Below are 18,907 nucleotides of genomic sequence, written 5' to 3'. Positions count from 1 at the left end.
TACGGCACAGAAGAGCTGTGTCCAAGACAGTTACTCTGACCCTTAGACCATGCAGGAGCACAGGAACTAAGCATCAGCATTTTATCAATATAAAAAATCTCCTCCTTTTCTCCCCTTCTTCAACAACTTAAAACTTCCCTTCTGTGCAGGAAGTAATAAATGGTGCCTTGTGGGTTGCTGTTGGCTTCCAAAGAGCAAGCAGCCTGACAGCAGTCAGCTCCTATTCACAGACCATTTTGAAGCAACCTTCATCCTTTAAAGCCCTTGCTGCAGAGCCCTTCCTGTGTAGCAGATGTGCTGTCCTGGTAGTTGGCAGATGCTCCCTGAGCAGTTGCTGAGGACAGGAGCAAAAGGGCACAGTAACAAACCCCTGCTCACATTCACTCAGGACAAAGAGCTTCCTGGTGCTTCCAGGAAGGTTCAGAGACCAGTTCAGCAGGGAGTTCAACAGACAGGCTCAGAGCAGTGCTGGGACTGAGCTCAGGATGGGAAACAAGGGAAGTATCTGAGGACTGTAGGACCTAGGTTGCAGGAGAGACAAGGAGAGGCACAACTTCAACATGCATTTTGCAGAAGCTTGCTCTCAAGAGATGTAAGCTTTCTAGGGAATGGGGAAACCAAGACACTGACGGTGCACTGCCCTTCTTTCAGGTTAATCCTTTGGGGAAGAGCATACAGAGAGGAACGGAACTGAAGCATCAGCTTGGAAACTCTACACATATACTGTCCACACTCCATTCCACCCAAAAAACTCCAAGCCCTCTTGAAAGCAGTGAACACCAGGTTCAAAGGAAGCACTAGTAAGATTTCTCTAACAGAGCTACCACTTCAGAAGCAAAATAGAAACACATCAAAACCAACTCCTTCAGGCTTCTTAATTTAAATTCTTCAGAAAACTCTAGGCAGGATGGGTAGGGCTATACCATCAAATAAAAATCTTTTTGTAACAAATTTTTGTTCTAATTAACACTGATAAAATTATTTCAGGAGCTTTACAAGGTTTTCCCAACTACTACAGCAGTGAGACAGTAAGAACTGCACGAATTCTGCAGAAGGCTTGGATCTAATGCACTCCAGTGCTCTAAAACTAAAATCTAGATTTCTGTTTTGAAACAATGAAGACATGTACCTAATTTTGGTTAGATGTCAACACTCAGATTCTCTTGTTAAGGGAAGTAGGTTGAAGTGATTTCTGACGGAACTAAAGTGAAGCGAGAGTACTTCCAGACTATAGATCAGGTTGCTTTTTTTTTTTAATTCAGGTAATACAAGTCTTCACAATTTCAGATAAAAACTTTAAGAAATTTCCGTCATTAGAAAATGGAAAAATGCCTGTTCTTTTACAGCCTAAACAGCAGTACTTAGAAAGTACGATTGCAAGTTAGAGGTTTGAGTCAGAAGACAGACAGAGTATCTGTTTCATTTCTATTCACTGAACCATGCCTTATTTATTCATGCCTTGTTTAAACACACCTATTAATTAATTTTATATTAAAATATTTTCAATTCTTAAAAGCTTAATGCTTTAGTACATCTTTTCATACTTCCAACAGTGTGGAACTTACCAGTCTGGTTTGCAAATATAAATAAATTATATGACACCAAGCTGCAGTGACCAGACCAGTTCCTTTTGCTCTGGCACTCATCATAGAAGTCTACCATCAGAGTTGCCAAACAAAGCGCTGTTACCAATGTTCCTCATCTCTAATGTCCTGGCTGAGCAAAGCAGAATGAAAACTCCCCCAGCACTAGTGATTACTACTCATGGAATGGTATAGAAGTTGCTATTGTTTTCATCATATTGTAAACTAGAAAGATAAACAGATGATTTAAAACTGTCACAGCTAATTCAGCACTCAACTGCAAAACATTAAAATCAGAAGCATTAATAGATTTCTTTGAAAAGAATCCGCAGACATAAACCTGGATGATGCAACTGGCTTTAGGGAAAGGGACAACTTTTTCTTTTTTTTTTAAAGATTAAACTTGTGTAACTGTTCCATTGGGAAATGCATATTTATAAAAGATTACTTTTGGCTGACTATGTCAGCTTTAAAAAGCATTGTATCCTAAAATATTAAATAACATAGAAGATACCAAACCAAGTGCATTGGTAGGGAGAGTCTTAGAATCTCCTAAGGATGATAAAAGGAACAGAGTGTCTGTAACAGCATTTTTTAAAAAGTTGACACTCATATCCTCTGGATAATTCTATTTCATCATCTTACTGCAATATTAAACAAGGATATTAACATTAAAGGATCCCTGGAAAAAAGGTCCCTGTTTTCTGCTGAAAAAGCCTGTGCTGTGAAGCCAGGTCTGCAGCTGACCAGAAGGCTGGCAAGCTCACCCAGATGCAGATGAGACAAGTGAATGGAAGATTTTTAATTACACATCACCAAAATGAAAGCTGAAATGCCACTGCCTGAGGGCATGCAGGACAACCTCAGTTCCAGACAGCCAGCAATTTGTGCTGTGCAGCCTGTCTTAGGCCATGTGCTCTTCAAACACCAAAGGCAGGCAACGTGCAAGATGCAGTAATTTATTTGTGAGACTGTTATACAAGGGCAAACACCTTCAGCAAAGGTGCAAGAGTACCAGCTGCTTCTCCTCCTCAGATTTCTCACTGTTGCAGGCAGCATTTGCTACCACAGTGTCAGACAGATTCCCATACCCAGGATCAGTGTCAGTGTATTGCTGCAGTAGTTGTACATGGAAGGTCACCTCAGAGATTATGTGAAATGGAGCACCTGTACAATTTTCTAGATGAAAAACTCTTCTGGAGTTCAACTAGAGATCATTCTTCAAACTATGAGGTAATTCCTGTGAGTAATTCCAAGTCACAATGAAGCTTACACCTACTGCTGAGAAATGGAGAGTTAGGCACAGACCAGCCTGCTTTCTATATCACACCGATTCCAAGGTGAGATTGCTTGGCTGCAGAAAGCAACTCGAGTTGCTTGATATCCATTATTTGATATCCTTGCTCAGAGGGCACAATGATCAAAGTATATTGCAGCCTGTGAGTGTTAGTGAGACAGCAACTGCAGTAAAGTGAATGTGGGCATGGAGAGAAGGGGAAAATGGATACTTTGCTATACATTGCTCTATTGAGCAATTTGATCTTGAGATATAGTAATTTTTGAAAACAATGCAATCTCTTTGGTCTCAGATTTGCAAAAAGAGGACATAATCACTTCTCCCCACCAAAGTAAAATAAAATGAAACATTCTTTTGATGCAATACATATTTTTAATTTAAATGAGTATGTCACAAAATGAACAGTATCTACCAATTAATTTAGGATACTCCCACCAACACAGAGCTTTCCAGACTGACAGTGTTTTCTTCTTGCCACCCCACTGACATATACAAGTCACCACACCCCCACTGAACTCAGTGCACACTCATGCTTTCATCTATCCTTTCAACTCTACCGACTTAGCCCCCTGTGCACTGAAGTTCATAGTTATCGTCCCCGTGACTTCATGTTTTAGACAGAGTACACCCATAATAGTGGTACTTCTGCCACCACAGAACCACAGAATAAATCATAGAATGGTTTGGGTTGGAAGGGACCTTAAAGATCATCAACTTCCAACCCCCCTACAATGGGCAGGAACACCCTCCACTAGAGATCAGGTTGCTCAAAGCTGCATCCTACCTGGCCTTGGACACTTCCAAGAATGGGGCATCCACAACTTCCTGGGCAACCTGTTCCAGTGCCTCACCATCCTCATGGTGAAGAATTTCTTCATGCATGGCAGCATACTGATCATTCAAAAGCAAGGCACTACTGTTTTTCTGTGTCACAGTGATTAATTCCTTTCTACAGCAACCAAGTGATTCTGTTGCCTTGTGGGGACATCCCCACACATGCAGACCATTTTCAAGTGCAGTCTCAGTGTGCCCCATGTAAGAACAAACACATGTTGTCTTCACCAACATCTGAATGCTGAGCCTTGCCCTTGCCAGGTGAGGTTTAGACCATGGAAACAAATGAGGTTTTAGAACTGTTTTCCATAGGGAAAAAATTCAGATAGGTACTGGCTTTCTGAGCATTATATAGAAGAGATGGATTTCAGTAGCTTTTTTTCTGCTTTCATAATCTCTCTCTGCTGTGTGTGCAACTGCAAGCATACTCTAAAACTAGGGTACTTCTAGCATTTCCCACACACACAAGAGCAGCTCCAAGAGGCATAAGACACTTAAAAAATGAAGTGATATGAACTTTCTAAGCATTCGAAAGTTCAAAAATAGGACTTCTCCTTCAAAGCCTTCTTTCTTTGGTTACTCTGCACTGCCACCTTACACAGCTATACAAGTGAGAGTACAACACAGTTCTCCCACTGCATTGCTTTAAGAATACACTCACCATCTCCCTGACCTTCTGGGTACCTCCAACCACTTTCTTTCTACAGAGCTTCAACCAACAGTACAGCAGCTCTCACTGGATTCCAAGTTACTAACCTGCCACACAAATGACAATTCCCTCACTACCCATCCCTATTAAAAGATACCTACAATAAATCTTAAGAGAAATCCATTATCCAAGATTTCCCCTCCTCTGCTTTCAATTACTTTAAACTCAGAATCACTGTGTCTGCTGAACTAAGTGAACTCCTGGCCTTCATCCAGTAATGCTTAAAAGCATCTTCAGTCTCATCCTTTTGCGCCTGTGAAGAAGATTGGGTTGCAAGAGTAACTTTGTTCAATTACCTCATTTGGGAGGGAATAAATGGTTACTCATCACAAGAAGAGAAACAGGATAATTTCAACCCAGCCTATTGATTTAGTGGCTATTTTCATCTTACAGTCAGCCATAATAGAAGTACATTTGCACAAACAGACAAGTGGCCTTAGACTGAAAGTGTTTCATGCCCATTGTGGTTTAGTTTCACAGGCCAACTCCCAATAAACTGCTCTGCACCGGCCCTGACAACTGCCTTTGGTGAGATCTTATAAATCTTTTACCAGAGAATGAGTAAAAATTAGGATGTTCAAAACACAAGAAGAGAGGATAAGGGGGAAAAGAAGAAGTATTATTTAACGCTAACAGGCTAAGGCACTTAGTGGTCCATGCAAAGGAACATGGCGTAAAATTTGCTATAACTGGCTACAGAAGCAGCAGAGTTTTCTGCAAGATGCAGCTTCTAAATAAAATAATGAAGTACCACAACCTTGTTTACTAAGGAAAAAGTTCATTGCCATGTGGGTTTCAGCTCCTGACTTGGCACCCTGAACTGAACGTGGGAGAGCCGTGTCAATACCAGGCTCCACTGCAGAGCTTGACTTGGCTGAAAAGCTATGCTGCTCCTGGTACCTAATTATCTTCACACAGCAACACTTTAGGCCACTTAGATTTATGCCTGGCACATTTTCTGGGATTTCTCTTCCAGAGAGATAAATTCTAGACTACCTATATGTTAGTGAGATCAATACAAGTAACATAGGTAATCATTTCACTGCTTCAGGGTTTCCTGGGGAATGCTCCCTGCAGCTCAAATTTTGCAGAGATGTTCCGAGTCCTCCTTCCGGCCTCAGAAAAATTAAACACGAATAATGCCTGCAAGTTGCTACAGCAACAACCACCTCTCAACTAAAGACAGCAGGAAGATTCACAGAAGCCAGGCTTTGTTTATATAAGCTACTCTGGACAGACAATTATTTCCGAAACAGTTAAAACTACAAAGACTCTGGGCTGTTATTTAGCAGTTGAGCTCCTGGATGCACACATTCAAGCCATTACTCTAATTCAGAGTACTCTTGCCTGAGGAAAACAGGCAGTTTTCTGGTAGCCTGCCTCTGCCTTGCTGGAAGGGATGCTGTAACTACTCAGAGCAACTGCAACACTCCATTTGCTGTTTCTTCTCCTGTTCTTTATATAAAAGATATATCCTATGGACTGCAAGCTAAATAAAACAAGCACTTAGTGTGGTGCAAAATACATATATACCAAAACAGTGTAGCAAAAAGGAAGGTTTCCTACCACTGCTGAGCAGGGAACAGAGCTGAAACACTGACTTAAGAAAATGTATTTCTGTTGCATGACTTATCCTTAATCACTTCAATCACTGTCAAAAATAAAAGCTGTGCCAGGCCTACACCATCATATTTAAGGAGGCAGAAGACAAATACAGCTAATAGCAGCCAAGAGCTCAACAAGATTCTCAAGACACCACTTACAGGAAAACTTGTGTTTCAAAGTAAACATCATAGGAAACTGGAAAATTTATTTTCAGTTCAGGGAGCCGTTCTTTACTGCTGTCCAGCTGTCAGGAAATAGAGCTTCCTGAGGAGCTACGTATTGCTTGGCAGAAAGGCAGCAGAATCTAATTGCTAATTACAACAGTCCATGCACAGAACTGAGTCTGCACAAACAATAATTCCTGAGCTCCATGTATTTGGAAAAATTATAATAAATGAATATGTGTTTAGAAAGGCAAGGATATTATTTCAATAGGAAGGTACTTACATGCAATCTTTAAATAACACCAACGGTTAGTTTTAAAAAGTCTTTATTGTGAATACATCAAATGGTTACTAGAGCTCTTTGGCCTTTGTGTTACAAGAATAATTCATCACCAAAATTCATCATCAAAACCAAAGTATATTTTTTACTCAGGTTCTCTCTCGGACCTGAGGCTGAGTGTCACACTGCTAAAAAGTGCATCTTGTCTTTATACACACCCCACACTGTCCACACAAATGCACCACCTGCAGAAGTCTTTTAAAAAATAAAAACTTGTTTCTCTATAGAATCTCCATGGGCAGCTGATTTCTCTCAGACACAGACCACTCTATTGGAAGCACAAACATTTGCCCTAAGTCCAGTACTACAACAGCTCTTCATACATCATAAAAGCGTAAAACATTCCAAGTCCATGCAGGTTCTCTTTTAGTTCCTTAAGCATTGGTGTGATTGCCTTTCCAAGCAATTGCTTGTTAGCTCTCTTGGTGATTGGATTGCCTGACTGCCATTATTTGAAGCTCTTAAGCCTTTGGAGACATATATTTCACTTTTTCCCCCCTCTACAGTCTTCAGAGAAACCTTTTGTCTCTGACTGACTCGCTTTTATTTTAAGGACATTCCACAATTTCAAAACCAGTCTGAGAGGATTCAGCCATATTTAGGTTACAAAAACCACTGAAAATTAAGTCCTCTGAAGAAAAAACACAAGTAAGAATGGGCTGCTACAGAAAATAAATCAAACCAAACATTTCTTGGTCTGTTTTCCTAACAGGAGTAACATAAGTCTTTCCTGACCTCCTTCCACTGCTTTTAGTTTTATATATATATATATATATATATAGGTAGTCTGTATATCCAACAAATCAAAGAGGGTCTTGAAAAAAAGTATTATTGTCATTGTATTTGATGCCTTAGTTATGTGGATAAAAGCCACCATGGTGCTGTTTGGATTGTGTCTAACAGAGAAAACATAGAATAAGTGTTGAAGTTGTTGCCTTGCTTTTCAGGTCTAATTTTTAATTGTTTTATAGTGATGATGCAACAGAATATGCAATGAAAAACATCTGAGTAAATACAACAATATGCTATAATAATAAAAAAAAACCTATTTAGCACCAAGTTTCAAGTATTCAAGAATAAAAACCAAACCTAGATACTACTTTAAACTAAAACCCTCCAGTGTTCAGTATTTTGCCTCTTATTCTTAATATTAAGACATGCACAAACAGCTTTTGGACTGTTTCTAGTAACTAAACTACAAACTCTCAGAAGATGTTTGAAGTTTCCATTAAGCTGTGTCATCACAGGGATGATCAGGTATGCAGCACTACTGAGATAGATCAAAACCTGACTTCATTCACAGTTATTTAGCCTTACTGATGGGAGGGCTATTAAATTTCAATAGCACAATCACACGCTTAATTATTTGATAGTATGTCATGTATAAGTTGTATTAAATCAAGTTGCAGGGTCAAGTTTTACACTGAGATTTCCTAAATTTTCAGTGCTTGGACTTGAAACCCTAAAAGTTAACCAAAAGCTTGCATAATGCACTGACATGTAGCAGTCACCTAAATTTAAAAACATACAAGCATTAAAAATAGGTAACTTTACACACCAGCAAAATTCCTTTCCACTATCTGCCCCCCTGTTCCTCTTATCCTATTGAACGATATCTTTGGACCCTTTCCTCATATTACATCCCCCTCCATGTTTCCTCAACCTCCTTCTCTGCTCCTGAAGCTGCTACACTGCAAGTCTCTTCTCTTGCCTGTCTCCTTTTTACCCCTGTAGTTCTCTGGGCAGCACTGTTCTAACCCAAACACGTCCTCATGCCCACCTCTCCCTAGAGGCATCACATCACTTTTCCTGCAAACCCAAGCAGCCAGCACCTGGGCAGCACAGGAGAAAAGCAAGCCTCTACACTCCTAGTTGGGGCACCTGGCGCCAAAGCTGCCTGCAGACACCGGGACTTTTTTTCCCTGGCTGCTTCCCCTCAGACCCCAGAGCTCCAGGGAGGACCACACTCAACTCTTTCCATGGGGATCGTGAATAATTCGAACACTGATTGGCCCAAAGCATTTGAGAGGAAAGGCTGCTGCCCCAGTTCAGCCAAAAATCCTGGACAAAAACACAACACTCAAATGCTGAATGCATCCCTGACCGGCATGAGCTAGCTGTGACTTTTTATGTCACTAGTTTGAATGGCTTTTCATAAGGTCAGGAGGAGGCATAGCTCTAAAACCAAATTCATACTGTACCCAGTTTCAAATCTTTTCATTAAAGCATTGTGGCCTTAAGCCATCCCTTGAGACTGATAGTAAGATTAAGATTTTTTTTCAAGAAGCAAAAAGTCCCTATTGCTTTCCCAGGCCTAATTCTTTAGCAATTGGTCCATTTGCTGACAATGAACAAAATAAAAAGGAGGGAGAGAACCTGGCAGAAGAGAAATAGAGACCAAACCATTTAAATCTATCAGAGTTGTAAAGAGATTGAAACAAGACTCTTTAAAGGGGGAATGTTATGCAACCTTTATTATTTGCCTTCTGCCTTGTACAATTCAAATTAAGCATGAGAAGGATAAAATTCTCACTTGGGGTTATTTTATTATGCAAAACATCTTGATTTTACAACATCACTGAAATGCTACATGGAATTACAGCTCTTTAATACAATAAAGTGGCTTCCTCTTTATTGCAGATTGAGAAAACAAAGAATGTAGACCTCTAAGCCACATACTTCATTGCAGGAGCCTAGCCTTGACAGACATACCAACAAAGATGAAAGATTCCAATCACTCTGATAGCAAAGCTAAACATTTCATTTCATGAAAGGTCTTTGAATTTGACCCCAGAAACAATAAGGACTTGTTAATAATATTTTAGATAGCATTTTATAACATTTAGAACATTCTATATATATTTTATATATTTTGTGTCCCTGCCTTTAAGTAGTAAATGTTTTACAAGAATGGCTAGACTAAGCTTTAGTGTACCAAGTATACCTCTAGGATTTATTTTGGTTTAGACCATCTTCTTGGTTCTGATTCTTGTGTTTGGTCAACCAAAAGAGAGAAAAAAAATGGACTGTGTCTCATTACAGTGTTTATTGCAAGTGACTTATGTCAGTGCAATACTTCAAAGTATTGCTCTCTAATGCACATCAAGTATTCCACTTCAGCAAATAAAAAGAAGCCTCACAGAAATATATGCATTACACAACAGGAGAAGAAAATAGCTGAGCACCATAATGCTGCAATCATAGTATTGGACTCTATGCAGAAATGCATTGTTCACCATATTGGAGGTATATTTCTGGAAGCACAGGCAGCCCATGCTGGACGCCTGATAGCCATTGGTAGCAGGTCCAGTAACTTCAGACAGGCTGACTACACCTCCCTTTTTTGCCCTGAACAGGGGAAGTGGGGATGGAAAAGTGCTCGAGGCTGCTTCATCTTCAGGTAAGTCACTCAAGCACTGTCCTCCAGCCCTTCACTTTGCTCACAGAGAGAGTGGTTGGGAGGCTGGCTGCCAGAGCCATTAAGTTTTCTTGTGTGCAACCACTGAACGGAACTGGCTCCATACCAACAATGCAAGGGTTCCCAGGAATTACCTGCAGGATCCCCACACTCCCCTTCCTGGCTGGACTAAATTAGAACATTTTTGCTTATTTGGGAGACACACACCAGGTTTTGTTGCATAAACTTGGGACCACATAGATCAGTTACTGCTGGCATCAGGCTAGTACTAAGCGCTTCCTGGGCTCTCTGTATTGCACTGTAAAAATTATTTTTAGGGTGCAAATGGACTTATCTAAAAGGTTATTCTTTTAAGCCTTGCCCATGTGCATTGCCATTCCGTAGGGAGACAGAACTCATCGAACCTGCTTCAATCCTTCCTAAAAGTATTTTTAGGGCAGTGAGTAGCTCACTACCAGTGAGGTTCCAGGCTACAAGATTATTAAAGCCCTATGGAATGTGACTAAAATACATCATCCAAGTCCACCTTACTGGTTTATCTTCATTCAACACAATGAACGTTTCAAAGTCAATCACACTGCAGCATGATGCTGCTGTGTAAGAGATCACCTTGCTTCACAGCCCTTTGGTAAGCACAGCCAAGCAGAACATCATTGACCAGGCTCTGAACAATTAGGATTCATATCACAACTATACAATAGAGGACACAATAACAAGATGCACTCTGTTTCTGTCCAAAACACTTTAAAATGTTACTTCCAACAACTGGAGTGCCAACTAACTTATTTTCATCAGTGCTTACCTATTGCCGTGCCAGCTTTGCAATTGAAACAAACAAAACCAAAATAAAATTGTCAGCACTTTTTACTTCCAACAAGCACTTCTCCTGCTTTTAATGGAAGATCAATGCCAAAAAGCTGATGCAACTAGAGACAAACACTGCAAAACCAAGCTAGACAGCACTTTAAAGGTGCCCTCAACCTTTTCATCACCTACCAGTTCTTGTCTGTGAGCGGCAGGTCCAGCAGAGCATGACTCCTAGTCAGTTCACTGATCACCTGCATGAAGAATTGTTTTGGAATGTGTTGAACTCCCCTCCTGGTTTCTAGCACCCAGCTACATTTCCCTTCCAGGACAGTGTTTAAGAGACACCCGTGAGCCTGTGACTGAGGCTCTCTCCAGCTACCTGAAGGCAGCAGCACCAACATTTCTATTGGCTCATCACCCACCCCAGGCCAAGCTCCAACCATTCAAACCACTCCTCTATTAGAGAGCACAGTCCCTCCTCTTTAGACCCTGAGACTAGCTCAGTTGGTGAGAATATGGTGCTAAAAACACCAAGGATGTGGGTTTAATCCCTGTACAAGCCATTCACTTAAAAGTTGGACTTGATGATCCTTGTGGGTCCTTTCCAACCCAGAATATTCAGTGATCTGAGAGCTGTCCACTCTCTTTTTTCTCTTTTCATCCAGTAAAGGGCCTGAAATACCTCTCAATGCTCTTCAGTTGACAAGTCCCATGCTATGCATGGCCTGACAACAAGCCTGGGGGTGGATTCTCTCATACGCTGAGTGTTTACTCTGCTGTCCATAGTCTGCTTTGCACCACAGATCACAACAGATAAGTGGGGAAAATGGTATCATAGCTTTTAAATAGCTTTGTTTGGGAGTATGTTTGAAGGGGATCAAGAGCAGTTTTAAGGCCCAGAAAGCAGAAAAATAGATTCTGAAAAAAAATTAAGCAACAAATACACAAGATCTTCTGCCTAACAACACCATAAAGCTGAATATAGCTTTTTTATGTTGAAAACAGACATGTGATCTTCAGAGAGGTCTTAGTAACAGAATGACTGGGAACTGATTACAGCCATCACAATAAGATAAATTATTATTCTTCTCAGTGTCCTTACACAATACAATTTTGGACAGGAATTAGGCTGCCTGTAAAGCATACAAAGCATCCTAACCACCACAGCTCTTCAACAGACTGATTTTTTAAACTATTTATCAAGAGAATCAGTATTCTTTGCCAATTTTTGAACATCCACACAGCTTTCAAAATCTGTCAGATCTTTGAACAGATCTCTCCTTGGCATTTCTACGCCACCTTGAACAACAGCACCTGATTCAAGGCAGCACCACATCAGTGCCACTATGCAAAGCCAGAGAAAAAGAGAATTACCCTCTATTTTTAAAGTTCCAAAATTCACTAACAAAAACCAACACCAAACCCACGCATTTTCAAACTACACAAATGAACAGTAATTAGTGTCACAGTGAACTGATAGTCATACCTGCATAATTAGCAGTAGGTAGTCCTAGCTGTCATCTCCTCCTACCCTTCTGCAAATTAAGAGCTGTCTAAATTTAGCTATACAAGTTAAACCTCCTGCTATTGCTACATCTAGACTTGGAAGCAACTATAAGTATGTATATACTTATATCTATTTAAGTTAATTTGAAACAGTAGCAAGAAAAGACATTAATTTGCACCCTTATTTTATTTCTTTTGTCTACATTTGACTTTATTTTGATGACACTAACAATCTCACAAACCAATGAGAGTTGATCCTGAGTTGGGAGTTCAAAATCTTTTTCTGAATTCTGTTGATAAATAATGTGAAACAATAATATTAATTGAGGAGTTCCAGCTTTTATTAACTTCTGATAAGCCAGGAAAATAATATTTTTATTTTGGTAGAAGACTAGACTATGCAATTACATTGTGCTAAACATGCAATTTGTTTGCACTTGCAGAATTTATATCACTTCATTCTTCCCCTCATAGCTGTGCTGAATGTATGCTGGAATAAAGTAGTATGGTTTTTAAACCAAAACCATTGTCTTTCTACCTCAAAAGAATAGAAGTTTTATTGAAGAGGACAGACCACTTGTCAATTCCCTATTTGAAAGAAACCCAGGTAACATGCCAAATCACATGTAGTGAATATGATTATTCAGGACAATCATTCTGATAATATTGTAAAAAATTAAAAAAAAAATAGGGTTGTAAATTATCTCCCCTTGGAAGAATTAATGTTATATTTAGATGACATGAATTTGTGTGTGATGCACTCAGATCTCTGCCAGAACAATAATCTTCTATGGATGTTCCAAGGAAATCTCTTAAGGACATGCTAGTGACTCATCTGGTCAGGAGCTAAAGAACACTGGCTGGCTTTGGAAACTATTCTTCCTCAACATCTAATCTGGGATTAGATATTGTAATGATTAGGAGACTGTAAGCAACCTGGGAGAAGGACACTGTACTCCAAGTAGTTCACGCATCACGCGGTGCCACTGTGAGTCAGGCTATGCACCTTCAGTAGGAAGCTAAATAACCTATTTGCATATGTTAAAAACTTCTTTGCACAATAGCAGTACTCAAAGCTTCTATCCTATAAGCACTTCCTCCTATGCAGAAGATCTGCAACCCTTCCTTAAGCCAAGAGACCATTACGCATAAATTTAAGCCCATTCAGACTCCTCATCGGAGATGGATCTGAACTGACTGACAAATCCCTAACTGCCACAGAACAGACTCCTATTCTAGGTCCGTATGATAAAATGGGAAAGTAAGGCAAGTTACCAGGACAGATGGAACAGAAAACAACCAGATTCCTCTGAGCTAAGAACAAATCAGAAGGAACCATACTAGTTGAGTGGAAAGACAATGCCTCTCCAATTCTAGTACTATCATCCAGAAAGTCTTAAATTTATCCCAGATTCACCAGTGTCTAATTGCTACTGTAGGACAAGCCACCATTTCCCCCCAGAAAAGCTCTCAAAACAAGTCTTATGAGAGCTTAGATTCCTAAGCACATGAAACACTGGACAAATAATAAACTATACTGTTACATGTATGTTTTTCATATTTATTCGTAAAACTACTTTCAGACGTATCCTGTATTGTTTTTAACAGATACTTTGCATGCCTGATGAGGTCTGAATCATACTGGGTCCCATGGACCACTAGCTATTAACAATTCCTACCACAAAGCATTCTGAATACAAAGAAGTGCTCAAGATATTTGTTCTCTGCCTCACGAAGCCCTTAATCCTTCCAATGAAGATATGACAGCCCCTTCCCCTATAGCTGCAGCAGCCTGAGGTGGCTCTGGCTGCTTCTGTTAAGAGGTGGCCACCCAGGCAACTGCATATAATTCTACACCATCACAGGCAGCACACCACCAAAACTCACTGTAACAAACCAGACAGCCCATGTTGCCATGCTCCACCCTGCCCTTAAAACCAAATGGTGGAAAATATTTTGCATTTGTGTTCCTCTTCTTCCTTTTGTCTAAACCATGCAAGTGACCTGAAATAATAAGCATGGGCTGATTAATTACTGCATATGTTTCCCTCTGCAGAGCTGAAAGGTCCGTTGGGGTAAAAGCAAAGGGTGACATGATGAATAACACTAAACACTCCTGTTTTTAAGCAGCCACCTTGTTCAATGAACCACACACAAACCAAGAAAGGGTTCTTTTCACTACATGCACTCAGTCTTAAATGGACCAGCTGAGAAACAGTTACTGAACTACTAACTCTGAAGATGGAGAAAAAGCCTTTTGCGGGCCTCCCTCCCAAGGCCAAGAGCTTAATGGTGTATTAAATATGTAGACATCTTAGTGCAGATTTCTAAGGATTTCTCTGTATTTACATAACAGTTGGCAGCTCTCTCATCTGTGGTTGGGGTTTTTTGTTTGTTTGGGTTGATTTTTTTCTTCATAAAACCATCTGCAACAGTATACTTGTTTACACAGCTTTCTTTGTGTAGAAGAGGTGCTCACAACTACATTTTCTCTTACTAAGTGCCACCGACATCATTAGTACTCTTCTGAGTGTGAGGACAGCGATGTAACGAATAGCAGCAACCGTCCCGAAGTGCTTTAATCTGAGACTGCATTTTAGAGCCGATATCAACACTTTATCTGACATGACTTTGTTACATTATTGCTGTACTTGAGTGTTGAAATGCAGGCAGACATACAGTATATGATTTTCAGAAGCCCTTCATGTGATACTGATTGAGGTCTGAAGCAGAAATCCAGAGAGATCAGAGCAAGGCAACACTGGGTTAAGTTGGAAAATTTAAACATTTCAACAAACAAGAAATAATTCGTTCTCCTCCTCAAAAGTGGTCCTCCTATTTTAACCATGAGGTAGAGAAAATCTACTGTGACGAAGTTTCAGCTCCAGAAATCCCTAACAGTCCTCAAAGTCACAAAAGCTAACACTGAGTCCATTCCCAATTTTGCCATCAATAATACCAGTCTTTCCACAGAGAAAAAGTAACTAGAGAGCAAGCAGGTGTTTTGAATCTAGCAAGATGATTATACAAATTAGTTTTTCAAGGTACATTATTATCAAATTCTTAAATCACTTACTTCAGAGACTGTAACAAGGGAAGGCATGCACACAGGCAGAGCCGTGTAGATTAAGCAATGAAAATGTTAATTAAGAAAGTTACAGAAGGGAAAGGGAATAATACACTTCCTCTGCATTAGCATGTGGAGCCCTGGGCTCAGTCACAACATGATGAGGAAGACCTTTCTAAAGGGAAAACCTAGTAGAAAGCAGAGCTCAGGCTTTAGAAGGGGAAAAGAGAGAGTCAAATTTCTTAGTGTTGTTTCCTGTCCTCACCCTTTGCACATCCTTCTGCATGCCCAGGGGACAGAAGTATCAGCCTAACAAAAAAGGGGGCAGATGTTGATGCTAATACACACTCCACCAGCTCCCAAGGGGCTCTGTGGCCAGTGTGTCAGCCCGCTTCAAGGCTGAAGCAGTGAGGAAAGACCCTTATAAATCGAATCTCTATTTCCCTGCCTTGGTTTTATTTTACAGGTGCTTCTGTTATTGCAAATACACATATTTCACCAGGACTAGACAGAATACATAAAATGCTTTTTTCCAGGACAGATGAACAAGCTTCATGTGATGGGCACATCACCCACTCCAGGTTGACAAACTAGCGCACAGAAGGCACTACATCATGCATAAGTCTGCAGGCCCCTGGGAGCCTGGGGACACAGCTTCATTAAGCAAAAAGAGCTTGATAACGCTGACTGCAAGGCTTGGGGGACCGGGTCTCGCTGGGCCACTGTGAAAACTACAGAAAGTACAGAAAGGGCCTAAAGACTCATTGACTGCTTTGAGCATCACAGCCTCCTTTACAGGTTGTTTAGGTCTGCTGTAGTCGTATGGAATATCACCTTTGCTTCCATGTATGCATTCAGGCTACTAAAGTGTGCATGATTAAGAGCTACCTTTGCATTACGTACAGCTGAGGGAAGGACTTGGTTATGATCTAATTAAACAATGTCACTGGAGTGCCTCCTCCAAATCTGTCCCCCTAAGACTACCATATCCCTCTGCCTTTGTACAAGTACAGATCAAAGCAGCAGAGATGTTGTATTTATCAAGGCACAAAACAATGGCATGCTTTAGCACAAATGCACCGTATTTCCTCAGCTAAAAACACACAAATAATCCATGACTGCAACAGCAGCAAGTTATTTCACAATAACCTAGTTTCTGAACTACTCATCTGGCAGACCCAGCAGCAGTACTTCTTGTTCAGGACATTCCTAATGGATGCAACACATTCAAACCACCTACTCCCTGTCCCAGTATCCCTCTTCATACTCTTTGCTTGCTCCACAGTTTGATGCAACAGTCTAGCTAAAACAGCATTAAGAAATTGACAATAGGGGCATGTCATCAAGATAAAACGCTCTCTCAGTAAAGTGAGTAGAGTCAGAGAAAAAAAAAAATCTGACTGTGCCCCATCACCAGCTTTTTAAAGATTAAATCTAGCATGTGCCAACAGGCCTAACAGCAACCTGTCACTGAAGTCCAGAGAAAATCAGCTTCTTGAGTGACTGCATCTAACAGATGAGCTCTCACCTCCTACATGCCTTCTTAAGAATCACCCGGAGTTATCCTAAATTTTACCAGGAAGCAGAAACACTCCCAGAATACTAAGACATTTTCACATGAGTATGGTCTTGCCAAGATGCCAAAGCTGCTCTTTTCCAAGCACTATTTGCCCATATTAGAGCAATAAACTAAAAACACTAAAGCAGGCTTTGCAGTAGGAGCCTTAGAAAAAACAGATACTGTGAGCTACCAGCTTGAAGGACTTATTTGGCTTTCAGTAAAGAATCTCTCCAACATCTCTTGAAAATCTTCTATATTCTAGTATACATTTTATCCTTCAGTTTGCTAGGAATGACCTACACTGGAAACAAGGGAACGCTAAGGAAGTTCTGAATGTATCTCAAGACATCACATTAAAATTAAACATCCAAAAACCAGGCTTCACTACCCTACAGTCCAGGTCCTTTATTACCTGCTATCAAGCTGCTTAATATTTCTCTCTCTGTGAATACTCACACACTTGCAGCCCATTGAGTACTGCAGTTGGTAACAAAACTGATTGAGAAGGCAGGTGCACATGCTTGAGCACTCGTGGAGAATGGATGGCAGAGAACAACCAGGACACACGTGCATCCTCAGAGTAGTGGGTACTGCCCAGCCGAGGCTATAACTTGGGCTGCACTCCTCCTGTCCCGGCTGAACACAATATATTCTCTTGTGTGCACTTGATAAATAGAGAGTAGAACAGTCAGAACAGGGGTTTGTGTTTATTAAGTTTCAATACATTTTAGTGCAATTCAAATGTTAATTCAAGGAGAGGCTGTTACTTCTCTGTCTATTGGCTCAAATTAATATCTGGTTAACTGCTGGAATGCACCAGGGATAAAAATGTTAACTACTAAGCGACTTAACTGTAAAAACTTAAATGTGTGTCAACAATTTACCCTTCCATTCATTTGCCTCCTTTTACAATGAAAAGAGTGCAGGAAACAAGCACACTGACAAAGTATGTGCTCCTTTCAGTAATCACCAGCTATATTAAATTATTTCCAGTTATCTGGACAAGAACACCAACATTTTGTCATCATCTCTAGAAACAGTACTGTAGTTCTATAGGTAAAAGAGGTCGCTGGCCTGTTAAAAAAAGAAAATACATGCATGTTTTAGTTCTAGATAAGACTAATACAAACATCCTCCTCTTCACACCTCAGTCCTCTCTCCTAAAGTGTTCCTGGGTTACCCTGACACAGAGTTACAACAAAAAATTTCAGTTGGAATCCTGTCTTTAGTTAGGCATCCCAAGTATTTACAGGATTTGAAGTTAAAGATTTTAGCTTCCTATTTTTCCTTTCTCACAGAAGGAAAGGTTGTGAATTTAGTTAACACCAACTTCCACATTCCAATATAGTCTGGAAAAGACAACACAAACTAAAAGAAATAAATCTAACAGCCAACTCAATATCCAAAGGAACTCCACAGTTCTCCACAGCCCTTTTTTTTTTTAACAGCTTTGAAATAAGTTTTCACCTCCAAATTCAGTGATGCATTCCTGTGTCATGACATTGGTTTCAGTACCAGGTAAAAACCGAAATCCTGGCATGGGATTTTAACTCGCTGTAGCCATCTGTTTCAAGAGGATTATATGGATTTTTTTAAAGTGCTAGACATTTAAAATAGCAGAGAGCTATTCATTTGTTTCATTTCAAATGCTTTTTCAGCTACCTGGTGTTAAAAAATATCACTTAAGCTTGAAAGTCAAAGCTACATGACCCTGTAAATTTGCTGTGTCTATTGATGTCCTCTGACATAATAGAAAACCCCAAACTAATAAAAGTAGTAGTACAAGCAACAGCTATTTATTATCATCTCCATTTTTATTATTCATGACTAAAGGAAGCATGTGTAGTCACTTTCTAAGTCTCAGCTCCTCAGGCTTTCATTTAATAGCATAATTATAATTTCAAATATGGCAGAACTTCAAACACTGCTTCATTTTTATTTTGACAACTTAGTGTTAAAATTTTCAAAACCAGGAAGAGAACAGTTCCAAAGAACATTTGTCACCAAATGTGAAAG

At 40.1% G+C, this 18,907-nt stretch overlaps 1 protein-coding gene across 11 annotated transcripts in view; it reads right to left on the bottom strand.

The window, feature by feature from the left end:
• MAP7 (microtubule associated protein 7) overlaps positions 1-18,907 on the bottom strand; it is a 111,712-nt gene that overhangs the window by 55,546 nt on the left and 37,259 nt on the right. Inside the window, exon 1 of one of the 11 annotated variants that reach the window (XM_042017450.1) lies at positions 10,947-10,998. The exons of the other annotated variants lie outside the window; for them this stretch is intronic. Coding sequence (XP_041873384.1) covers positions 10,947-10,983 — 37 coding nt within the window. The 5' untranslated portion in view covers positions 10,984-10,998. Of the gene's footprint in view, positions 1-10,946; positions 10,999-18,907 lie in introns of those variants that run through there. 11 annotated transcript variants of the gene reach the window in all.

Source organism: Corvus kubaryi, unplaced genomic scaffold (genome assembly GCF_017639235.1).
Source record: "Corvus kubaryi isolate FWS band 111438036 unplaced genomic scaffold, C.kubaryi_AGA036_p1.0 split3-73, whole genome shotgun sequence".
NCBI classification, from domain to species: domain Eukaryota; kingdom Metazoa; phylum Chordata; class Aves; order Passeriformes; family Corvidae; genus Corvus; species Corvus kubaryi.
The sequence above is the reverse complement of the archived record's forward strand: the minus strand, read 5'-3'. Positions and strand labels throughout refer to the sequence as shown.